The 22,619-nt window shown below is 39.0% G+C and overlaps 1 protein-coding gene across 2 annotated transcripts in view; it reads left to right on the forward strand.

Annotated features, from left to right (window-relative positions):
• Positions 1–1,465: 1,465 nt before the first annotated feature.
• LOC144513272 (calpain-2 catalytic subunit-like) overlaps positions 1,466–22,619 on the forward strand; it is a 25,872-nt gene continuing 4,718 nt past the window's right edge. The window contains exons 1-11 of one of the 2 annotated variants that reach the window (XM_078244301.1): positions 1,466–1,650; positions 19,533–19,855; positions 20,385–20,454; positions 20,794–20,912; positions 21,160–21,293; positions 21,393–21,564; positions 21,680–21,760; positions 21,845–21,930; positions 22,030–22,104; positions 22,260–22,420; positions 22,502–22,619. The exon at positions 22,502–22,619 is cut by the window's right edge and continues 52 nt beyond it. In XM_078244301.1, coding sequence (XP_078100427.1) covers positions 19,619–19,855; positions 20,385–20,454; positions 20,794–20,912; positions 21,160–21,293; positions 21,393–21,564; positions 21,680–21,760; positions 21,845–21,930; positions 22,030–22,104; positions 22,260–22,420; positions 22,502–22,619 — 1,253 coding nt within the window. In that variant the 5' untranslated portion in view covers positions 1,466–1,650; positions 19,533–19,618. The remainder of the gene's footprint in view (positions 1,651–19,532; positions 19,856–20,384; positions 20,455–20,793; positions 20,913–21,159; positions 21,294–21,392; positions 21,565–21,679; positions 21,761–21,844; positions 21,931–22,029; positions 22,105–22,259; positions 22,421–22,501) is intronic. The other variant, XM_078244302.1, reaches the window with a different exon arrangement.

Raw genomic sequence — 22,619 nt, forward strand, 5'->3', positions numbered from 1 at the left:
CGTTCTCAATGGCAAAACACTGCTACAACACACACTAGTTCGCCCTAATCTCCAAAAGCACTACTTCCATGTCCCTGTTCTGCAGATATTCAACACAAAGGTGGAAGTGTGCCCTCGTTTAGAAGAAGTCTCCCAGCTAATCCTGCCTTGTACTACTGAAGTTGGAGAAACAGCTAGCTAGCTCATGTAATCCTTACCTAGCTACTGAGCATGTAGTCCTTACCTAGTTACTGAGCATGTAGTCCTTACCTAGCTACTGAGCATGTGTGACTGAAAACAAAGATGTTACAGCAGTGAGAGGTCTCACTCTGTAGCTAAAACAGAGAACTGAACACAGGGTGAAAAGAGGAGCTGCAGCAATGTGCAGTACAGTGTTTTCAGAAAAGTGAAGCAGCCTCATTCTGAGAAACAGGAAGTCAAAGAAGCAGTTCCTCAATATGAGACAATTCTATGAAAAACATTTTCAGACTTTCTACATATTTGTTTTAACAGCTTCTTTTTAATTTAAAAACAGGATTGACCCAGTTTTATCCAAATGTATTGAAAGCTTAGGGCCACTACTGAACTGTTACCCTGCTCTTCATTCTTCAGACATGGGCGTTGTTTGGCCTGACGCTAAAGTGGAGGAAGCTGTTCATCTGCAAAAACTGCCATGACACAAAGCTGGTTAAAAATCAGACAGTTATCCCTCTAAGTGTACGCTATATTTAGAATATTTTCAGAGCTTCACCTTGCTGTCTGACAGCCCTTTACGACCGGGAATTGAAGACGTTATCTGCTCTCCTTAAAGACACCAGACTCCTTTGACAATAACAACAATTTAACCACCCAAAACACAATGGGAGTTGCTGCCTCCATCTTTCAGTTAGTTAGTGTTATTGTGGGACTTTGGTGTTTTAAAGGCTTAGTTTGAATTCATTGGGCCATAATCTAAGAGGTTAGGAGAGAAAGTACAGAACCGTAGTGTAATCCAGGTTTACAGCTTCCAGAGAAATTATATCTGTAGATTTGAAAATATGCAGTTTGACTTACAAGAAGAGCAATAAAACCACGTCGCAGGAAGAGCTCGATATCATCCAAAACTGGGTTTATATTCACTTTAAACAAACAACGTGTCTGTGTGTGTGTGTGTGTGTGTGTGTGTGTGTGTGTGTATTACAGTATTGTGTTTCATAATATAAAAAAGTGTATTTTTTAATTTAAAAAAAGTATTTCTCAAAGATGATGTTCCTCTATTTTTGTAGATCATCATTAACAGGAAGCTGCATCCGAACAAAGTGTGAAAACATCTTAAAGTGTGAAAACAACAACTTCCTGTTTCTGGTCTTTGACCGTCAGTAACGTGTGTATTTAAATGAGAATCAGTGGGGGGGATTTCTGAAGCTGTGGCTGAATGTTTACCGTATATGGAGATGATATCCAGCTGTTTGTTGCAGAGACAACCTCTCTCTGTGGGAGGATATAAGACTGCAGATCATTTCATTTCTCTATCTGAACATTCTTCAGATTTGCATCGTGTCAGAGTTCTGCTCTTCTTCATCTTCAGACTTTGTGTAGTTTATCTTTTAACATTCAATCCTTTTTACTGAAAACAAGTCGACCAAAGGACAGCAGCACCTTCCCACCTGATCTCTCTCCACCAACTCTACGGTAAGAGAAAACGCTGACTCTCGCTGCTAACGTTAGCTTTTCTCACTTGTTTGTTGACTTTTCAGTCAGACATTTTTGACACTTTTTCCAACGTATTTTTCAAGGTTTGAAGTTAACTGTGATGTAAATATAATTCATATCATATAGAATTATGTTTTATTCTTGACCCTTTTGATACTTTTTTCGGGGCTTCTTTTACTCTTTTTCGGCACTTTTTTTTACACTTCTTTGGGGCAATTTTTACCTGTTTTTGGCACATTTTTTGACCTTTTTGACACTTTTCTCACTGATTTTTGACAGTTTTGTCGCCACTTTTTTAGTTAACTGTGATGTAACATAGTTAACAGTGATGTAACATAGTTAACTGTGATGTAACATAGTTAACTGTGATGTAATGTAGTTAACAGTGATGTAACATAGTTAACAGTGATGTAACATAGTTAACTGTGATGTAACATAGTTAAATATGATGATCAGTGGTGGAATGTACAAAGCGGCCGTCCATTTCCCGGTGCCGCTCGCGATATTACGAATCCCACTATAGCCACGCCAAGACCCGCCCTTCAATAGCATTTATTGGCCAGGCGCATACCACTCCCGGTACTACTGCTGCTCCCGATACTCTGCTTGGTCATATGTGAAGCATCCGTTCACAGAGGGATAATATACAACCTGTATATTTATCTTAAAAACACTCCCGGTCCTCCTCAGCTGTGATGCCACCATGTACTTGTTGTCCAAGCCCGTGTGTTCTCGCTAGATAATGTGTGCAGCATTCACTGTCCCGTGGGAAATAATGCAAAGTGGAGCTTCAGATCACGCTGATAGATAACCAGAATTGTCCACAGATGGCCACAGATGGTAAGCCCAATTACATTAACCTAAAACTAACTTCATTAAAATGCCACAGCCCATACTGTTTTTTTTTTTTAATTGTTAGAATATAAATATTAAGAGAATAAGTACTACTAAGTAAGTAAGTACTTTTACTTTTAATACTTAAAGTACATTTAAAATCAGGTACTTTTTACTTTTACTTAAGTAGGGTTGTTATTGTGGTACTTCTACTTTTACTAAAGTAAATATGTTTCTGGTTATTTTTACTTTTACTTAAGTACTGAGATTCAGTACTTCCTCCACCACTGACTGTGATGTAATGTAGTTAAATGTGATGTAACGTAGTTAAATGTGATGTAACGTAGTTAAATGTGATGTAAGGTAGTTAAATGTGATGTAACGTAGTTAAATGTGATGTAACGAAGTTAACTGTGATGTAACGTAGTTAAATGTGATGTAAGGTAGTTAAATGTGATGTAACGTAGTTAACTGTGATATAACGTAGTTAACTGTGATGTAATGTAGTTAAATGTGATGTAACGTAGTTAAATGTGATGTAATGTAGTTAAATATGATGTAACGTAGTTAAATGTGATGTAATGTAGTTAACTGTGATGTAATGTAGTTAAATATGATGTAATGTAGTTAAATGTGATGTAATGTAGTTAAATATGATGTAACGTAGTGTGTGTGTTATCATGTGATATTCCAGGTATCTCTCCTGCTGCTGACTCTAGAACTCATCTCTCTCCTGTCATTCAGGTAAATATACTGAGTTGAGATATTGCTTTTGGAGTTGTCCTATAGTCACATTGGCCAGTAAAGCGTTATTCTGATCTCCTGTAATTGTTGGGAGATTAAGTGATGCAAGCAGAGATTCAGGTGACTCGTCCCCCTTACAGGCCATCAGGGCATATATGTTTTTGTAATATTTTTCAAAACAACTGTGAATGTCTTGGAACTCATATTTCATTTGTTTGGTGATTGGGTCTTTAATTTTATGTACTACCCTCTCTGCTTGTTGTTTGCTTAATTTGTATGCCAGATCTTTGGCTGATTTACTCCCTACTTCATAATACCTCAAAAAGATTAGTTTTTTCTGAATGTCTGCCTCATACATTTCGTTGATCTGATTTTTAATTTCCCCAATTTTCTGGCTAATGTCCAATTGGATATCTCTTTAATGGTTTTTTTCCAACTCTTTTTCTAGTTTATCCAGTTTCTCCTGTCTGAATCTCTTTTGTAGTGCTACTTTCGTAATGATTTTCCCTCTCAAGACAGCCTTACCCGCATCCCATACCATAAGGGGGAAACTTCCCCATTATCATTTTCTGACAGGTATAACTTGATTTCCTCTTGAAGTTCTTCATCTTTCCCTTGAGTATGTTTAGTCTCCAGGAAAAAGTATTTTTGCTGTTTTTTAGATTTAAATCCAGGTACACCGGACTATGGTCCAACAGGTCCATTAACCCAATTTTACACGACCTTACAATACCAATATCTTTACTGTACATAAAAAATAGTCAATCCTTAAATAAGTTTTCTGTGGTGAGGAATAAAAGGTGTAGTCTCTAGTAGTGGGATTGAGCTCCCTCCATACATCACAGATACCCATCTCCCTTATCATCATTCTCACCTTTTTGCCTACAATGTTATTCTGGGTATGAGCTAATCTTGACACATCCCATTTTGGGTTCAGTCTCAGATTAAGGTCACCGCCACAAATCACCATTTCCTGGGCTTTCGTAATCATTAGGTCAAAGATTTGTGTATAGAACCCCCACGTAGTACCTGGAGGTGCATATACATTTAAGAGAGTAGTTTCACGCAGCACAGTATGAAATGCTTTTTCTGTCTCTAACGGCTCCTGCACACTGGCTGCGTGGCGTGAGTGTGTCGTTTCTGTTGCATGGCGTTTTCTATGTCTTTGGACACCAGAAACGTGTCTGCTGCTGCTAGGCTTGTCTGTAAACATGTATGTTTCCCATAAACATAAACATAAATATATACTGATCTGATTACAGCAAAGACAACGTCGACAGTATTGACGGCAAAATAGCCTTCAGAATATTTTCTTCTGTATTGACAGGTGCAATATTTGAAAATCACTAATTATTTATTATTATTTTTTTAAATGACATTTATATCTGCATTTATGTCAAAACCTAGAGACTTTCAAACATCAACACGACATATAAACATCTTTTCGTATTCTATTTTGCCTGGAAACGCATCCAACACGCTTGCGTGTATCGTGAAAAATAGGCATCGGCCCTATTTCTAGCATGCACGTGTTTTCAGCACGCCTGAGATGCGCGTGTTACGCAGGCAGTGTGCAGGAGCCCTAAGACATTCAAACTTCTCTGCTTGATTTAGATTCTGTTTCAGCTTTGAGGATGATGCTTTTTAGAAGCTTTTGATGCTTTTCTCTAAATTTTTTGACACTTCTTTTTACCCTTCTGACATTGTGTTCTCCAGATCAACATGAAGATCTCTATCTTTGCCGGTGTTCTCCTGCTCTCTGCTGCCGTACTCTCTGTGGAAAGAGTGAAGCATGATGTTGCATGGTTTACAAACCAGCACATCGGAGAGGAGATGAACGAAGACGACTGTACCAACGTGATTAAAGGCAGAAAAATCATGAAGGACGACGACAGCTGTAAGTTTTCCAACGCCTTCATCAAAGCGCCTTTGAAAGCTGTGACAAATGTCTGTAAAACACCAGCACTGAAAGGTAATCGGCATCAAAGCAGAACAGACGAAGGAAAAAGCTGCAAAGAAAGCCAAGCCTCCCCACTGTGAGTACGAGAAAGGTGAATTTAAAGCACACAAGATAATTGAAATCGGATGTGATAAAAAAGGCAATCCTATTCACTTTCATACATTTCTGTAATCTGTTACTACCTGATGAACCAGAGTAATCTATTACTACCTGATGAATCAGAGTAATCTGTTACTAACTGATGAACCAGAGTAATCTGTTACTACCTGATGAACCAGAGTAATCTATTACTAACTGATGAACCAGAGTAATCTGTTACTAACTGATGAACCAGAGTAATCTGTTACTACCTGATGAACCAGAGTAATCTGTTACTAACTGATGAACCAGAGTAATCTGTTACTACCTGATGAACCAGAGTAATCTATTACTACCTGATGAACCAGAGTAATCTATTACTACCTGATGAATAAGAGTAATCTGTTACTACCTGATGAACCAGAGTAATCTGTTACTATCTGATGAACCAGAGTAATCTGTTACTATCTGATGAACCAGAGTAATCTGTTACTATCTGATGAACCAGAGTAATCTGTTACTACCTGATGAACCAGAGTAATCTGTTACTACCTGATGTGTAACTTGTGTCTCCTGTTGAGTAAAACATGTGACAGTTTAACTCTGGGTCTGTTTTTAATGTCGTCATATTCACTCATTCATAAAGAAGATAACAGATCAATATAATATCTTTGTTTGTAAAGCGACTTTCATACATTAAATGCAGCTGAAAGTGTTTCACAAACTAAACACTAAAGAGAACTACAGAAGATATATTTATGTTCATATGAATAGAATAAAAACATGAAGTTAAAAAGGTGCAGAAACAAAAGCAGTGAAAGTGGCAGTTAAATAAAATAGTCCACAAACGATATACAACTAAATGAAGTCCTTTCAGAGGAAACATCAGCCAAAATATAAATATATATATATATATAAATAAATAATATATATAATTATATATATAATGTATATATAATGTGTATATATATATTTATATATATACATTATATATATAATTATATATATTATATAAATAATGTATATATATATATTATATATAATGTATATAATATATTTAATGTATATAATATATATAATGTATATATATACATATATAATGTATATATATATAAATATATACACATTATATATATACATTATATATATACATTATATATAATATATATAATTATATATATAATGTATATATATAAATATATATACATATTATATATATACATTATATATATAAAATATATATATACATTATATATAACATATATAATTATATATAATGTATATATATATAAATATATATATACACATTATATATATACATTATACATTATATATATTATGTATATATATATAAAATATATATATACATTATATATAATATATATATAATGTATATAATATATATATAATGTATAATGATTTCCTGCTTTGTTCTATTTCATAATAAACTGCATTTCTTTTGGTTTTGGACAAAAAGAAGATTGCACACTTCACAATAGACTTTTTGGACATTTTTCAGTTTTTCTGACATTTTATAGAACATTTTCAGTAGATTAATCAATTCTTAGCGACTTGTTTTTAACTTTTAAGTGAAATTCAATTTTCTAAGTGTAAACGTGTTTAAATATGCAAATGAGGCATCATCTAGCTAACTTTTGGTGAATTCAGGAGAAAGCTACAGACACAAACAGACAGAGTGTAGTAACATGAAGGTCTTCCTAAAGAAGACATGATATGGAAGATTAATAAAGGTAAAGATGGTGTTTCTGTCTGTTAGTGTCTCTCCTTAAAAGCAGCAGCATCATAAACATCAAACATTTAGAGATCAGAGCTGAAGATGAACAGATTATTTTAGTTTGTGCTCCACTTGTGTTCAGTCTGTTCTTGTTTCTGACAGAATATAAACTGTGTAAGAGAGTCAGGGCTCCATCTGGTGGAACAATCCTCAACTCATCCTCAAAGAAACACATCTCTGACTCTCTGAGTCACAAAAAATACCTGCCCCCTACCTGCCCCCCTACCTTCCTCCCTACCTGCCTCCCTACCTGCCCCCTACCTGTCTCCCTACCTGCCTCCCTACCTTCCCCCCTACCTGCCTCCCTACCTTCCCCCTACCTTCTCCCTACCTGCCTACCTACATTCCCCCCTACCTTCCCCCTACCTGCCCCCTACCTGCCCCATACCTGCCTCCCTACCTGCCTCCCTACCTTCCCCCCTACCTGCCTCCCTACCTGCCCCCTACCTGCCTCCCTACCTTCCCCCTTACCTTTCTCCCTACCTTCCCCCCTACCTGCCTACCTACCTTCCCCCTACCTGCCTACCTACCTTCCCCCCTACCTTCCCCCTACCTTCCCCCCCTACCTGCCTCCCTACCTGCCTCCCTACCTTCCCCTCTACCTGCCTCCGTAGCTGCCTACCTACCTGCCTCCCTACCTTCCCCCCTACCTGTCTACCTACCTGCCTCCATACCTGCCTCCCGGGTTACGGGAACTTTTTAATGGACGGCATGTGTTTAGAGTTATTGAAATTTAGAAATACGTATCTAACAAACCAATGAATAAAATGATATATATGTGAAAACTCTAAAACAAAATGTAATAGTGTTTTCTAACTAATGTTTTCACATATAACAAATTCTAATACCATTCAATATCATGCACAAACACTGAACCCTGCTCATAACTCCTCAGAAAGTTCCATTCTAATAAGTATTAGATTTGCTGCCAAAACAGTTACTGCAGATTAAGTACTTCATGAGTCCCCATGAGTCTGTAACAGTATGAACTGTAGTTGAAACATAGCCGGCAACGCACAACGTCTAATTTAGTGGACAGATGATCAATCATGATTTCCTCCCAGCAGACAATCAACACTTGCTAAACTTCTAACAACACACACACAACTGTTGCTAACAACAGTATTACTCCTAAGGTTGACTGGATGTTAAAGGTGCCCTGCCATATAAAACCGCCTTTCCTTACAGAAATATGTTAGGTCCATATGTGTTTGTGTTATGTGGTGAATGTGAAAATGAACTGCTAGCTCCTTTGTCAGCTCTAGCCACTGAAAAGAAATAAGCGGAGAAATCAGGCCAAATACAAAAGCTGGTCAGTCTGACGTGGTGTTGCCTGAGCTCATTACTATTCATGAGCTCGCCAAGTTGCGCTGGGTAAAGGATGCTGATAGCCAGGCTCTCATTGGTTAGCTGTTAGCCAGTTAGAGTCAAGCAGCTTAGCTCGTTGAATATTAATGAGAACTGGCATAAATCAAGTGTTCCTGCAGGCTTTCTATACCACGCTAGAATGTCTTGAAACAAGGTCACCAAGGCATTTTTTTCCACAAAAAATGTTGATAGAGTCCATGGTAAAACTTCAGATATTACCACAAAGTCATGAAATAAGTGTGGCAGGACACCTTTAAAACATGTTTTTCAATTGCAAGGGTCTCCCGCTACACACTTAAAAAGTGAGCTACGAGACAAGAACATTTCTGTTCTTACAGGTAGACTTTAACATTTCCTTAAGCGTGCAGTATGTTTTTTAAGAAGCCAGAAATGTACCTTTGGACTAATTTAAGGGTACAACCTGAAACATACCGGTACTGAAGAATACACAGTAGACTTTCTAAAGGGAACCTCTCCTGTTACAAGCATTGTACCCTTTTAGGTACACAACTGTCCTTCTGTTTCTGAGTGTGTCTAGAAGGATTGGCAGGATGAGTCTGTCTGTCGGCCTTCTTGGATTTGTGAAATGTGTGTTGCTCTTACAGCAGCTGGCCAGCAGGTGGCAGTGTAAGGAATGAAATGGGTTAGGGGGTAAGGGTTAGGGGGTAGGGGTTAGGGGGTTTGGGTTAGGGGGTAAGGGTTAGGGGGTAGGGGTTAGGGGGTTTGGGTTAGGGGGTAGGGGTTAGGATATAATGGTTAGGGGGTAAGGGTTAGGGGGTTTGGGTTAGGGGGTAAGGGTTAGGGGGTAAGGGTTAGGGGGTAGGGGTTAGGGGGTTTGGGTTAGGGGGTAGGGGTTAGGGGGTAAGGGTTAGGGGGTAGGGGTTAGGGGGTTTGGGTTAGGGGGTAAGGGTTAGGGGGTTTGGGTTAGGGGTAAGGGTTAGGGGGTAGGGGTTAGGGGGTTTGGGTTAGGGGGTAAGGGTTAGGGGGTTTGGGTTAGGGGGTAGGGGTTAGGGGGTAAGGGTTAGGGGGTAGGGTTAGGGGTAGGGTCAGGGGGTAGGGGGTTAGAGGGGTTTGGGGTTAGGGGTAGGGGTTAGGATATAATGGTTAGGGGGTAAGGGTTAGGGGGTTTGGGTTAGGATATAATGGTTAGGGGGTAGGGCCAGGGGGTTTGAGTTAGTGGGTTTGGGTTAGAAGTAGGGGGTTAGGGGGTAGGGTTAGGGCCTGGGTTAGGGGTAGGGGGGTTAGGGGGTAAGGGTTAGGGGGTAGGGGTTAGGGGGTTTGGGTTAGGGGGTAGGGGTTAGGATATAATGGTTAGGGGGTAGGGGTTAGGGGGTTTGGGTTAGGGGGTAAGGGTTAGGGGGTAAGGGTTAGGGGGTAGGGGTTAGGGGGTAAGGGTTAGGGGGTTAGTTGGTTAGGGGTTTGGGTTAGAGGTTAAGGGTTAGGGAGTTGAAAGAACACGCTTTTCCTGGGTGAAAGTATTTAGTTTTCGCACTTCATCCAAGTGGTATAGCCATAGCTAGCAGTCAAAGATGGCAGCAGTTCTACACATTCATGATTCACATGGTGTCTTGACAGGGTCTCCCATGGCAAAGTGGTCTCAGTCTCTCTCTTTTCACACATACCTCATTTGGTCCAGATTTTCGGACTTTTCAGTTTGATCCGAACCAAAATTACAGGTGTGAAGCAGTGAGAGTGAGAGCAGCAGTCAGTAGGAGAGAGCAGCAGTCAGTAGGAGAGAGCAGCAGTCAGTAGGAGAGAGCAGCAGTCAGTAGGAGAGAGTAGCAGTCAGTAGGAGAGAGCAGCAGTCAGTAGGAGAGAGCAGCAGTCAGTAGGGGAGAGATCAGCAGTCAGTAGAGGAGAGAGCAGCAGTCAGTAGGAGAGAGCAGCAGTCAGTAGGAGAGAGCAGCAGTCAGTAGGAGAGAGCAGCAGTCAGTAGGAGAGAGCAGCAGTCAGTAGGAGAGAGCAGCAGTCAGTAGAGGAGAGCAGCAGTCAGTAGGAGAGAGCAGCAGTCAGTAGAGGAGAGCAGCAGTCAGTAGGAGAGAGCAGCAGTCAGTAGAGGAGAGCAGCAGTCAGTAGGAGAGAGCAGCAGGCAGCTGAAAAAACTCTGACACAGAGAGAGGATACAAGAGGACGAGGAAGCCCGTCTACAAACCAATCAATTCTAAGTATCTGAAAACGCAGCTCACATATGTGATGACGGCAGGACGTAGTTTTTTCAAATGTATACAATGGAACAAAAACATGAACCTTGTTCCGTACCTTGATTTGGATTTTCATGTGTGAAAATGCCCTAAGAATTGATTAAAAAGACCTATAAATCATCGAAGTAGACCCGGCCCGGATGAAGCCTGGGGCCGCCATCTGGAGCCAGGCCCAGACAGAGGTGTTTGCCAAAGAGCCCAAAGAAGCTACATGGCAAACCCCTCTCCATCCTCTGGGAGGAACTGCTGGGGATCGGATGACAGTGAATCCCCCACACTGTCCAACAACACACCAAAACTCTTTCAGTCGATGCAGTTTGCAGTGCAGTTTTCTGCAATGGTCATTTGCAGAAAAACAAACGACAAATAAACTGCGAAAAAAGCATCCCAAACGTCAGCACAGAGATGTTAGAGACCCCCACCCTGACTACAGAGCAACAACAAACCCAAAGTTATTTTTCACCAACTTTGAGACTCAGAAATTCCCCCAAAAGCAGAGTTTCATATTCAGGCTGTGACAGAGTTGCTGTCAGTCAGTATTTCCTTTTTCTGCTAAGTTATGCTGTATGTTGTAAATGCAACTTTCTTGTCTGTTTTGGACTATGGTGACATTTTATGTATGTATTCAACCTCCCAGTGTCTTCATGCTTTGGACATGTGTTTCATGGAGCCTTAAGATTCATCACAAACCTAAAATCTCATACTCATCACTGTTTGCTGTACTCTCGGGTCGAGTGGTTCTCCCTCTCAATCAGGCGTTGGATGCACTGGCATCTGTTTATTTATAAAGCAGTATTAGGACTACTTCCTCCTTATCTGAATGCTTACATCCTCCTGAGTTCTGCAGGGACATATCACTTGCGTTCACAGGATCTGTTTTTATTGTCAGTCCCTAAAGCCCGCACTGACTTTGGTAAGAAGGCTTTTAGTTGTGCAGCAGCATCTGCATGGAATCAGCTTCAGAATGAACTACAGTCTCTTTTTATTCTTTTAAAGGCTTTTTAAAGGATCTTGCAGAAAGGCAGTCCGTCTGTCATTGTTTTTAAACTGATTTAGGACCCAGATTTCTCTTTATGATGACGTTGTTTGAATATGATGCGTGAAAGTGTGTCTATGTTTTTACTTGATTTTGTCTTTGTATTTATTTGAAACCACGCTGCTGCCACTTGCCAGGACACTCTAGTAAAAGAGATTTGTAATCTCAAGGAGTTTTTTATCCTGGTTAAATAAAGGTTTGAATGAAAAGAAAAAAAGTTCTACCATGGCTAAGGAACGTTTTTAGGGCTTTGCAGCTCGTCAGAACTTTAGATGTGTTGTAAAAGCCATATCTGTAAGCTTAGGAGAGTTAAAGGCTCAGAGGGAGACGCTGTCTGACACGGGCCCTCACACGTTATCGCTCGCTTTACACAAAACCGGTTTGGTGTTTTATCACAAAAGTCATCCATGCAAACCAAGCTCTCAGGGTTTAGCTTCCAGTTTGAATAACTAATGAAGAACAACAGAGAGAGTTTGTGAGGGAAGAGATGATATCAGAACGGCCTGAGAAAGAGTAATTCATCGGTTCATTTCATGGTGGTTAGATTGCTGCAGAGCTCTCTTCTCATGACCACACAACAACAAACTTCAGCTGATTAAAAAACCCCGCAACTAGACTCAGAACCAGGTCCAACAGGAGAAAACACATTTTAACATCACGTCTGAGACTGCTTTCAACATTTACATCAGCACTTTTAATGGGACTGAAAGAAGACGCTAAATGATTGAAAGTAGACACTAAATGTCTGAAAGTAGACACTAAATGTCTGAAAGTAGACACTAAATGTCTGAAAGTAGATACTAAATGACTGAAAGTAGACACTAAATGATTGAAAGTAGACACTAAATGTCTGAAAGTAGACACTAAATGTCTGAAAGTAGACACTAAATGTCTGAAAGTAGATACTAAATGACTGAAAGTAGACACTAAATGTCTGAAAGTAGACACTAAATGAAAGAAAGTAGAGACTAAATGACTGAAAGTAGACACTAAATGTCTGAAAGTAGACACTAAATGAAAGAAAGTAGAGACTAAATGACTGAAAGTAGAGACTAAATGTCTGAAAGTAGAGACTAAATGACTGAAAGTAGAGACTAAATGTCTGAAAGTAGACACTAAATGTCTGAAAGTAGACACTAAATGACTGAAAGTAGACACTAAATGACTGAAAGTAGACACTAAATGAATGTCTAAACTTTAATGAAAGCTAAGATAAATGAAACCTCTAATCTCCTCCTGTAGGGATGATGAGTCACTATATTATAATATGTTACCTGCTGCTGACCCTATGAAAGATTAAGTGGGCGTGTATTATAATATATTATAATATTTTACAGTATAAAGATCAATGAGTTCTCAGTCTTTTCTATCTCTCTCTCCTGTCATTCAGGTAAATATACTTTTTATGACATAACTATTTTATTTTCTGTCTTTGAGACATTAAAACTTCTCAGATTGGTTCAGTTTCAGCTGCAAGAAAGAAACTTTAAGAAGCTTTAGACGTTTCTCAATGATTTTGACACTTTAATAATGTTTTTGTTTCATTTTTTCTGTTTGCTTTTATGCTGTAGAAACTCCTAATGTTACTTAACAAGTTCTTACATCATCAGACAGGAGACATTTATAAAACTGAAGACATACGTTACGTTAGGAAGGGAGAGATGTTAGATATGTCAGAGTAAAGTCTCTAACAGCTTTTATATGATAATATAAAGATATGTTAGATATGTCAGAGTAAAGTCTCTAACAGCTTTTATATGATAATATAAAGAGATGTTAGATATGTCAGAGTAAAGTCTCTAACAGCTTTTATATGATAATAGAAAATGCATTTCCAGCAGAAAATGCGTGTGAATGCTGAATAGCTAAATTGCTAAAGCTAAACTGGATGAGTAGCTTAAATCCGTAAGAAGTTGAAATAGTGAGAATAGTTGGAAAAGTATGAACGTTTGAAAGTTCTTCTTTTTTATTTTATTTTAATGTAAGACACTACAAGAAACCACAAGTGATACAAGACATAAACAGACACACAAACATACATACATACATATATACATACATATATATACATGTACACATACATACATACATACATACATACACATACACATATAAAAGAGTTAGTAAATTAAAACTAGCAGTGCAAAATTAAACATTTCATGTGCTTTTTCAGTCACTTTTCAAATCCCTACCCCTATACGTATTATTCTAGGCCATTCTTCTTTTAGGTATAATTGTAATGGGGATCATTCTCTTACAAAAACATCAAGCGTATTTCTTAGTACATGTGATAATCTCTCCAATGGCAAGATGGACATACATTTTTCATACCACATTGTAATATTAGGAGGATCTTCGTCTAACCATTTATGTAGTATTGTGAGGCGTGCAGCATACAAAGCATGGATTTAGTGGAATATCAAACCTAAAAAATGTTCTTAATCTCGTTTTGGACCGATAGCCAGAAGCTTGAGATTTTTGGACATGACCACATTAGATGTCCATCAGTGCCACAGCTATTTTTACATTTCACACATAATGATGAGCACATAGGATCATATTTACATCGAATAGCAGGGGTAACATGCAGTCTGTGGATGATCTTATATTGAGTCTCATAAGATGTATTAGAACATGTCATTTTCTTTGCATTCAACAAGATCCTTTTCCACATCCCTTCATCCAGTTCAGATCCAAAATCTATATATATAATATAATAAATATAATAAATATTTGAGAGTAAATATAACTTAAAACTTTCTTCTTTAAGGAAGATGTTTTTAATAGTATCTTTTCAAGCGGCTTTGTACTCAAGCCACTCATATATGTTGGTATGAAATGTATATAGCTCCTAAGCTGTGGCTCAGTGGCAGAGAGGTTGCCTACCAATCAGATGGTTGGCGGTTCAATCCCTGGCCCTGCAGTCCCATGTCCAAGTGTCCTTGGGTAAGACACTGAATCCCAATTTATCCCTGATGCTGCACCATCAATGTGTGTGTGTGAATGGTTCCTGTACATAAAAAAATGTATGTAAAAGGCACTTTGAGTAGCCGTTAAGACTAGAAAAGTTGAAAGTAAGATTTTAAAATCCATTGTGAGAAGAGATCTTGTATTTGAAACAGCATCATTCAATGTTTAAAACCCCACATCTAAACAAGACAGTTCAAAACTTGGATTGCAAACAATTGGCGCCAGAGCAGAGAGTTGATTTTTAATCCTTAAGTGTGTACATACTTGATTCCATGTTTTAAGGGTATTTCTAACAATAACAATATCTTTCATTCCCTGTAGTGAGATTGCATTATTTATAAAGGGCATATCTGACAGAACCGGTTCACATCCAATATTTTCCAAATCCAGAAAATGTGGAATTAGCATCATTATTTAACCATTCAGTAATATATCTTATTTGTGAGGCCCAGTGATAATACATTATATTTGGCAGTGCTAACAAACCTTTGTCCCTTGGTAACTGCAGTTTCTCCAGTTATCAAACTATGTAGTGATTTAAAAAACTTAACTGGAACATAATTGGGTAGCATATGCAATGGATATAATAGCCTGGGTAAGACATTCATCTCAATGATGGCAACTCTGCCAAGTAATGATATTAACAAAGGGCTCCATCTTTGAAGATTTTTTTGAATTTCATTCACCACTGGGTCTAAATTCATTTTTACCATATCATCAAAATTACAACAGACATGAATTCCCAAGTATCTAAACCCATTAGGAGACAACTGAAAAAGAATGTAACCCGATAGGTCAGAACAAGTCAAGTTCCCTAGTGGTAAAGCTAATGATTTTCTATAGTTGACTTTATAGCCAGAGAACACCCCAAACTCATTTATTATCTGGACAACAGCTGAGACGGAGGAAATGGGATTGTTCAAAACTAAAAGAACATCATCTGCATATAGTGAAATTTTGTGTATTTGTTTTTTAGTTTGAATAACTGAGGAGCAAGATCTAATCATCTCCGCCAAAGGTTCCATTGCTAATGCAAATAATAAAGGAGCTAAAGGGCATCCTTGTTTGGTACCTTTACGTATAGAGAAAGGAGAAGACATTTCCCTCATAATAGAAACTGATGCTTGGGTTGCAGAATATAATAACTTTACCCATTCAATAAACCGGTCTCCAAAAGCATACTCCTTTAAAGTATTAAACAAATAATCCCACTCTATATGATCAAAGGCTTTTTCAGCATCTAATGATACCACTAATGCATTAAATTTCTGAATTTTAACATACTGTAAGATACCTAATAATCTCCTAATGTTTGAATATGATTGCCTGTTTTGGACAAAGCCAGTCTGGTCATATCCTACAAATTTTGGTATAATATAATTAATCCTCGTAGCAAGACGTTTAGCTAAAATTTTACAGTCTGTGTTTTCAATACTTATTGGTCTATAGGATTCAGGATATTCTGGGTCTTTGCTTTCCTTTAATATCATGTTAATTGTAGCCAATTGTAATGATTCTAGTAATTAAGGGAGGGAGAATACCTTTAAACGTTTTATAAATCTATAGGGGGAGACCATCTGGTCCACAAGCCTTTCCAGAGGCTAAGGTGCCCATCACCTCCTCAACTTCCATACAAGATATATCCATATCACACTTTATCAGATACCTGAGGAAGTTTTATACATTTTGTTCCATGGCTCAAAAATAATTAAAAATGTTTATCCAGGAGAACGATAATGAATACACAAATCCCTCAAACTTATGGGAAACAACTAAGGCTTACTTAAGGGGCATTATTATATCATAGTGTTCAGCAAAAAAGAAAAAAAAGTTGAAAGAACAGAAACGTCTTGTGCTGGAATTACAAAAAGCTGAATCTGAGCATACCGTATGTTCCGGACTATAAGTCGCACTTTTTTTCATGCTTTGGCTGGTCCTGCGACTTATAGTCAGGTGTGACTTATATATCAAAATATATATAATGTAACATGTCTTTAAATGTTATTTCATGCTGAAAACATTACCGTCTACAGCCGCGAGAGGCGCTCTAGGCTTGTGACGACTATATGCTGCTCCTAAAGACAACTGAGAAAGAAAAGAAGCTGCAGGCGACTGCAGGTAGTAAAACACGCAGGTAATCGAGCAGCAGAACGAGAGTTTGGAGTGAGAGAGAAACTTGTGAGGGACTGGAGAAAAGGTTAGTCTTACTGCAATGAAGAAAACAAAGAAAGCTAGTCGCGCTGAAATCCAGATGGCCAGAGCTGGAGGAAGGAGTCCACAGATGGGTGCTTGAACAACGTGCTGCTGGGAGAGGCTCGTCAACAGTGCAGTTACGTTACGTTACGTTAACATAGCGGACACCTACCGTATTCAGCCCCTTGTTCTGGCTGCTGTTGTGTAGTTTAATAACTGTTAATGTGTTACGTTAACATAGCGGACACCTACCGTATTCAGCCCCTTGTTCTGGCTGCTGTTGGGTAGTTTAATAACTGTTAATGTGTTACGTTAACATAGCGGACACCTACCGTATTCAGCCCCTTGTTCTGGGTGCTGTTGTGTAGTGTAATAACTGTTAATGTGTTACGTTAACATAGAGGACACCTACCGTATTCAGCCCCTTGTTCTGGGGGCTGTTGGGTAGTTTAATAACTGTTAATGTGTTACGTTAACATAGAGGACACCTACCGTATTCAGCCCCTTGTTCTGGGGGCTGTTGTGTAGTGTAATAACTTGCCTGTCCAGATTAAATGTCTGTTCTTGGTCTTGGATTTTGTGAAATTAATTTCTAAATAAATGCGACTTATAGCCCAGTGAGACTTATATATGTTTTTTTCCTCTTCATGACGCATTTTTTGACTGATGCGACTTATAGTCCGGAAAATACGGTAAACGCAATGACTGCAGTGCAAACTGGCACAAAGTTATAAGAACTAGAACTGCCCTAAACACAATGCTATCTCAGAATGCAGAAAAGGGTTTATTTAGACATAAACACAAGATATACGAATATGCTAATAGATCAGGGAGGTACTTAGCTAATCTTATAGGATAAACATGGGAAGCTGCATTATACAAACATTGAAATTGCTAATGTATTATTTTTTTTTTTATCTTTGTATACATCAAATGATAAAATTAATGATTTTTTTCAATGTATAAAACTTCTTAAGGTATGAATGGTTTTAATTAACTTGAATTTCATTGACAAGTTGAATAACACCACTAATGTATAAAAGATGTGGAATAATTAAAGTTTTTGTAAAGCTAATGCTAAAGCTAAACTGGATAGCTGGTTAAAATGTGTAAGAAGAAGGTGAAGTTGTAAGAAATGTGGAAAAGTAATAATTGTTATAATTAGTATAAATGTCAAAAAGTTGAATAGCTGAATAGGACGTATAAAGCCCCGTCCATTTCTAGAACTTAGGGTAATTGTTATGCATTGCTCGCTGGTTCACAACCAGGGATATAGCCATGTTGGACTGGCTTTGTTTGAATTTCTAAAAGGAGGGTTGAACCCTGATCAGACAACCCTGGTGAAACCCTGGGCATTGGTGTGAAACGGGCATAATGGGCAGGCCATCTGTATATCACACTGCCAGATCTATCTTCACAACAACACAGTGTACACAGCTCACAGTGTGAGCTAAATTATATGACAAATATTGGCTGTATTAAAAAAAAGGCAATGCTGGGCGCCTGGATAGTTCAGTTGGTATATATAGAGGTTTACTCCTTGACGCAATGGGCCCGGGTTTGACTCCGATCTGCGGCCCTTTGCTGCATGTCATTCCCCCTCTCTCTCCCCTTTCATGTCTTCAGCTGTCCTTTATAAATAAAGGCCTAAAATGGCAAAAAGATTATCTTAAAAAAAAGCCAATCCTGCATTAAACTTAAGAGTTTGCAGTAGTGATGCAACTGATCTTGCAGTGTTTGTTTAAGCCACCCATTCCCGCCCGCAGCAAAGTTCAAACCGCCCTCTAATACACACCCATTATAATCGATAAAATGTCCTGAAATTTACACTAAACTTAAACAGCTTTTTCAGGAAAACTGTAAAAGATATCAAAGTGATGAGATAGCTGAATATTTCGTTTAAAGTTTGAATCAGGTCTGTAGGTGAAAGAATGTAGGAGGAGATACATTTTAAAGCAGAAAAGGATTTGAAGGATGTACATGTTAAAATAAAATGTTAGAAGCATATTTAAAAAAAAAAGCATAAATAGTAGAACAAAAGTTGAAGAAGTCCCATTATGTGCTGAAAGAGCTGAACATTTTAATAGTTGAATGGTGTTTATAGCTGAACGTATACAGAAGTTACAGACGACCAAGAAACGTATAGAAGAGAACAGGATAACAATACTGGGAATGCTGTTGAATCAGCATTCCCACAATACAGATATAAGATGATACAAGAGCATAATGCATATGCTCCGAAGCCGACTGGACCTGGCAGACAATTTAACACTTAATTTCATGCATTTAAGCTTCTCTTTCATAACGCTCAGATGTAAGCACTGTATTTAATCCCTTTCAATAACTCTTTAACTCTAATAATGTTACAGAATGTCTGATTATTACACTTCAGACCAGTTTAAATCAAGAGAATTGTTTGTTTGCTCTATTTTTGTATGCATCCATCAGGAAGTAGGACACAATTACAACACGCACACAAGTCACACAATCAAAATGAGGCAATTACAGTGGTGCTTCAGGTTGCCTCTAGGTGTGTCTCTGTTTTTGATTTCAGCTGTGGCCACAGCCATCTCGTTGCAGATTTGCTTAGGGTTGCTGCTGTCTGTTTTGCTCACCTCACCTGTACATTGGAGGCCCCTCTCTGTCTGTGATCCCACCCTATCCTTCACTCACCTTTGACAGCTATATAGGAGGCTGGGACAAAGGCAGCAGACGTCAACCCAACTCAGCTCACAGAGACGAGGGCTATATACACTTACAAGGTGAGGATGACATCCACGGCAGCTCGACTGGCCCGTCAGCAGGACAGGGAACAAGGCATTGGCACAAACGAGAAAGCAGTGAAGTTCTCCCAGCAGGATTATGAGACTCTGCGCAAGCAGTGTTTGAAGAGTGGACGCCTGTTTGAGGACAACTGCTTTCCAGCTGAGCCCACATCACTGGGCTACAATGAGCTGGGACCAGACTCATCCAAAACCAAGGGGGTTGTTTGGAAAAGGCCAAAGGTAGGAAGCCTCTAAGAAAAAACACACAGCAATGAAAACCAACCAAACATAAAAGGAACACTGTGTTTTTTAAATGATCCTATGGTTGGTGAGCTTGTCACTGACTTGACATTAATTATTGTATTTCTTTCATTTACTGAATTGTGAATATTTAATATTTTAAACTAAGACTTTGGAAAGTAGAAGTAAAAAACAATATATATAAAAAAGAGTAGCTGTACCTCGTTACTTTCTGCATCGCAATCAGAACACTTGAAAGCGACAGAAGTTTAAACGTAAGCCTCATACTGTATTACTATTCACTATAGTAATAATCTCTGGGAGAGATACCTAAATGTGTTGAATCATGTGTTTGTGAATTATTTTCATAGGGGTTTTCTGTACTTGCAACGCAGTCATCAGATCTAAATCATTGAACTGTATTTCCTCCTATTGTCTCAGTAGTGTGATACTGGACAATCCAGGGAAAGATTTCTCAAACCTGCTCTCAAATGTTCAACTATTTGTGATTGTTTGGTCCTCTATATAGGAGCTGTGCTCAAAGCCAAAGTTCATTGTTGATGGAGCCACAAGGATGGACATTTGCCAAGGAGCTCTGGGTAAGTGAGGGGAAAGAATGAATAGATGGAGTGATGGATGGATGGATGGATGGATGGATGGATGGATGGATGGATGAATGGATGGATGGAGTGATGGATGGATGGAGGGATGGATGGATGGATGGATGGATGGATGGATGGAGGGATGGATGGATGGATGATGGGGTGTTTTGGATTTTCGAAGGGAACCACAAACATCCCTGGTCTATACCCCTCCACCCATTCTGCCATTAAGCTTGTAGTGGTTTGTGGGCACATGCTGTTTACAGCACCTGCTGCACTGCGGTGAATGCCGCATACTGCTCAATCTCAGAGCATGTCTCTGATTTTACTGTGTAGGTGACTGCTGGCTTCTGGCTGCAATAGCCAGTCTGACTCTAGACCAGCAGATCCTGGCTCGCGTGGTGCCCCAGGAACAGAGTTTTACTGAAGGTTACGCCGGGATATTTCACTTCCAGGTCAGACAAATGCCCTTCTTATCTGACTTCTAACTTTTTTCCTGCCATGTCCAACCATAAAATGATGGCTCATGGTAATAGATTAAAAAACAAAAAATGAAATAGTGTACTTTTGTGTTTGGTACTAAGTTGCCCTATATTGCCATGCTGTGACATGCAGAGAATAGAAAATATTATTCAAGGATCACACAATTATCTTGCTCATGAGTCATAGAAGTATTTGACGTTATGAATATTTTCTTCTCAGTTCTGGCAGTTTGGTGAGTGGGTGGATGTGGTGATCGATGACCGTTTACCCACAAGAAATGGAAAGCTGCTGTTTGTTCACTCAGCGGTGGGCTCAGAGTTTTGGAGCTCGCTGCTGGAGAAGGCCTACGCCAAGTATGGATTGTTCTTTTTTTGCTTCATCAAAACATTAACCAAGTGAAAATGTACAATATATAGTTGGTAAATCTGGTCACATCCCTCTGTGTCTGACAGGTTATGTGGCAGCTATGAGGCCCTGAAAGGAGGAAACACTATTGAGGGTTTTGAGGATTTCACAGGAGGGATTTCAGAAGTATACACCTTAGACAAAGCTCCACCCAAGCTCTTCCAAATCATGCAGAAGGCCCTGAGCCTGGGTTCACTGCTTGGTTGCTCTATTAATAAAGTAGGTCTTATTTTCATACTAATTTGCTTATTTTCATACAGATTTACATGCTTACCTGCAAGCCAGGTAAAGTACTCATGTCATCAGATTGAAGTGTTGTTCTTGGTGTTTTCAGAAGACCAATGCCGAGACAGAGGCAGTTACAGCTCTCAAACTTGTCAAGGGACATGCATACTCAGTCACTGGTGCAGAGGAGGTATATGATTATCTAAACTGTCAACATTATGTTGTTTTTTTCAACTGCATGCAAATTACAATGCCTGCTGTTGCTCTCTCCCAGGTTCATTTCCAAGGCAAGCCGGTTCAGCTGGTTTGCATCAGGAACCCATGGGGTCACCTGGAGTGGACTGGGCCTTGGAGTGATGGGTAAATAATTACGTTCTACATCCATTAACCATCAGCTACCATTAGTTATTTCCAGGAATATCCTAAAAGCACGATTTATTAATTTTTAATCACAATTAGGTCCATTGAATGGAACCATATCAGCAAAGATGAGAAATCAAAGTTGAACCATGTGGCTGATGATGGAGAATTCTGGTAAATCTGTTGGCTTTAACCTTTCATTTCCATGAGAATAAATGTAATAATTGACATATTTTCACCATCACCAAATTAACTACATTATTTAGGCTCAGACTAGGAAAAGTAATGGACACAATGTTCTTTGTTGAGAAATGTGTTTCTCTCCTCAGGATGTCCTATTCAGACTTCATCAAGCAGTTCTCCAGGCTGGAGATCTGTAACTTGAGCCCAGACACGCTCCTGAGTGATGAAGTGGGCCACTGGAAGCATTACCAGTATGAAGGGATGTGGAGGGTGGGCTCTACTGCAGGCGGCTGCCACGAATTCTCAGGTAACAGAGAAACCATATGTATCTCTGAGCAAGAAGTTCTGTTACACTTCATATAAAGAATTACACTTTTGTCTGTTCCAGACACATTCTCGTCCAACCCTCAGTTTGTGGTGCGCCTGGAGGATGTGGATGATGATCCCCTGGATGGGAAGGATGGATGTACCTTTCTGGTTGGGCTCATGCAAAAGGATTGCCGACA

This window comes from Sander vitreus, unplaced genomic scaffold (assembly GCF_031162955.1).
Source record: "Sander vitreus isolate 19-12246 unplaced genomic scaffold, sanVit1 ctg201_0, whole genome shotgun sequence".
Lineage (NCBI taxonomy): Eukaryota > Metazoa > Chordata > Actinopteri > Perciformes > Percidae > Sander > Sander vitreus.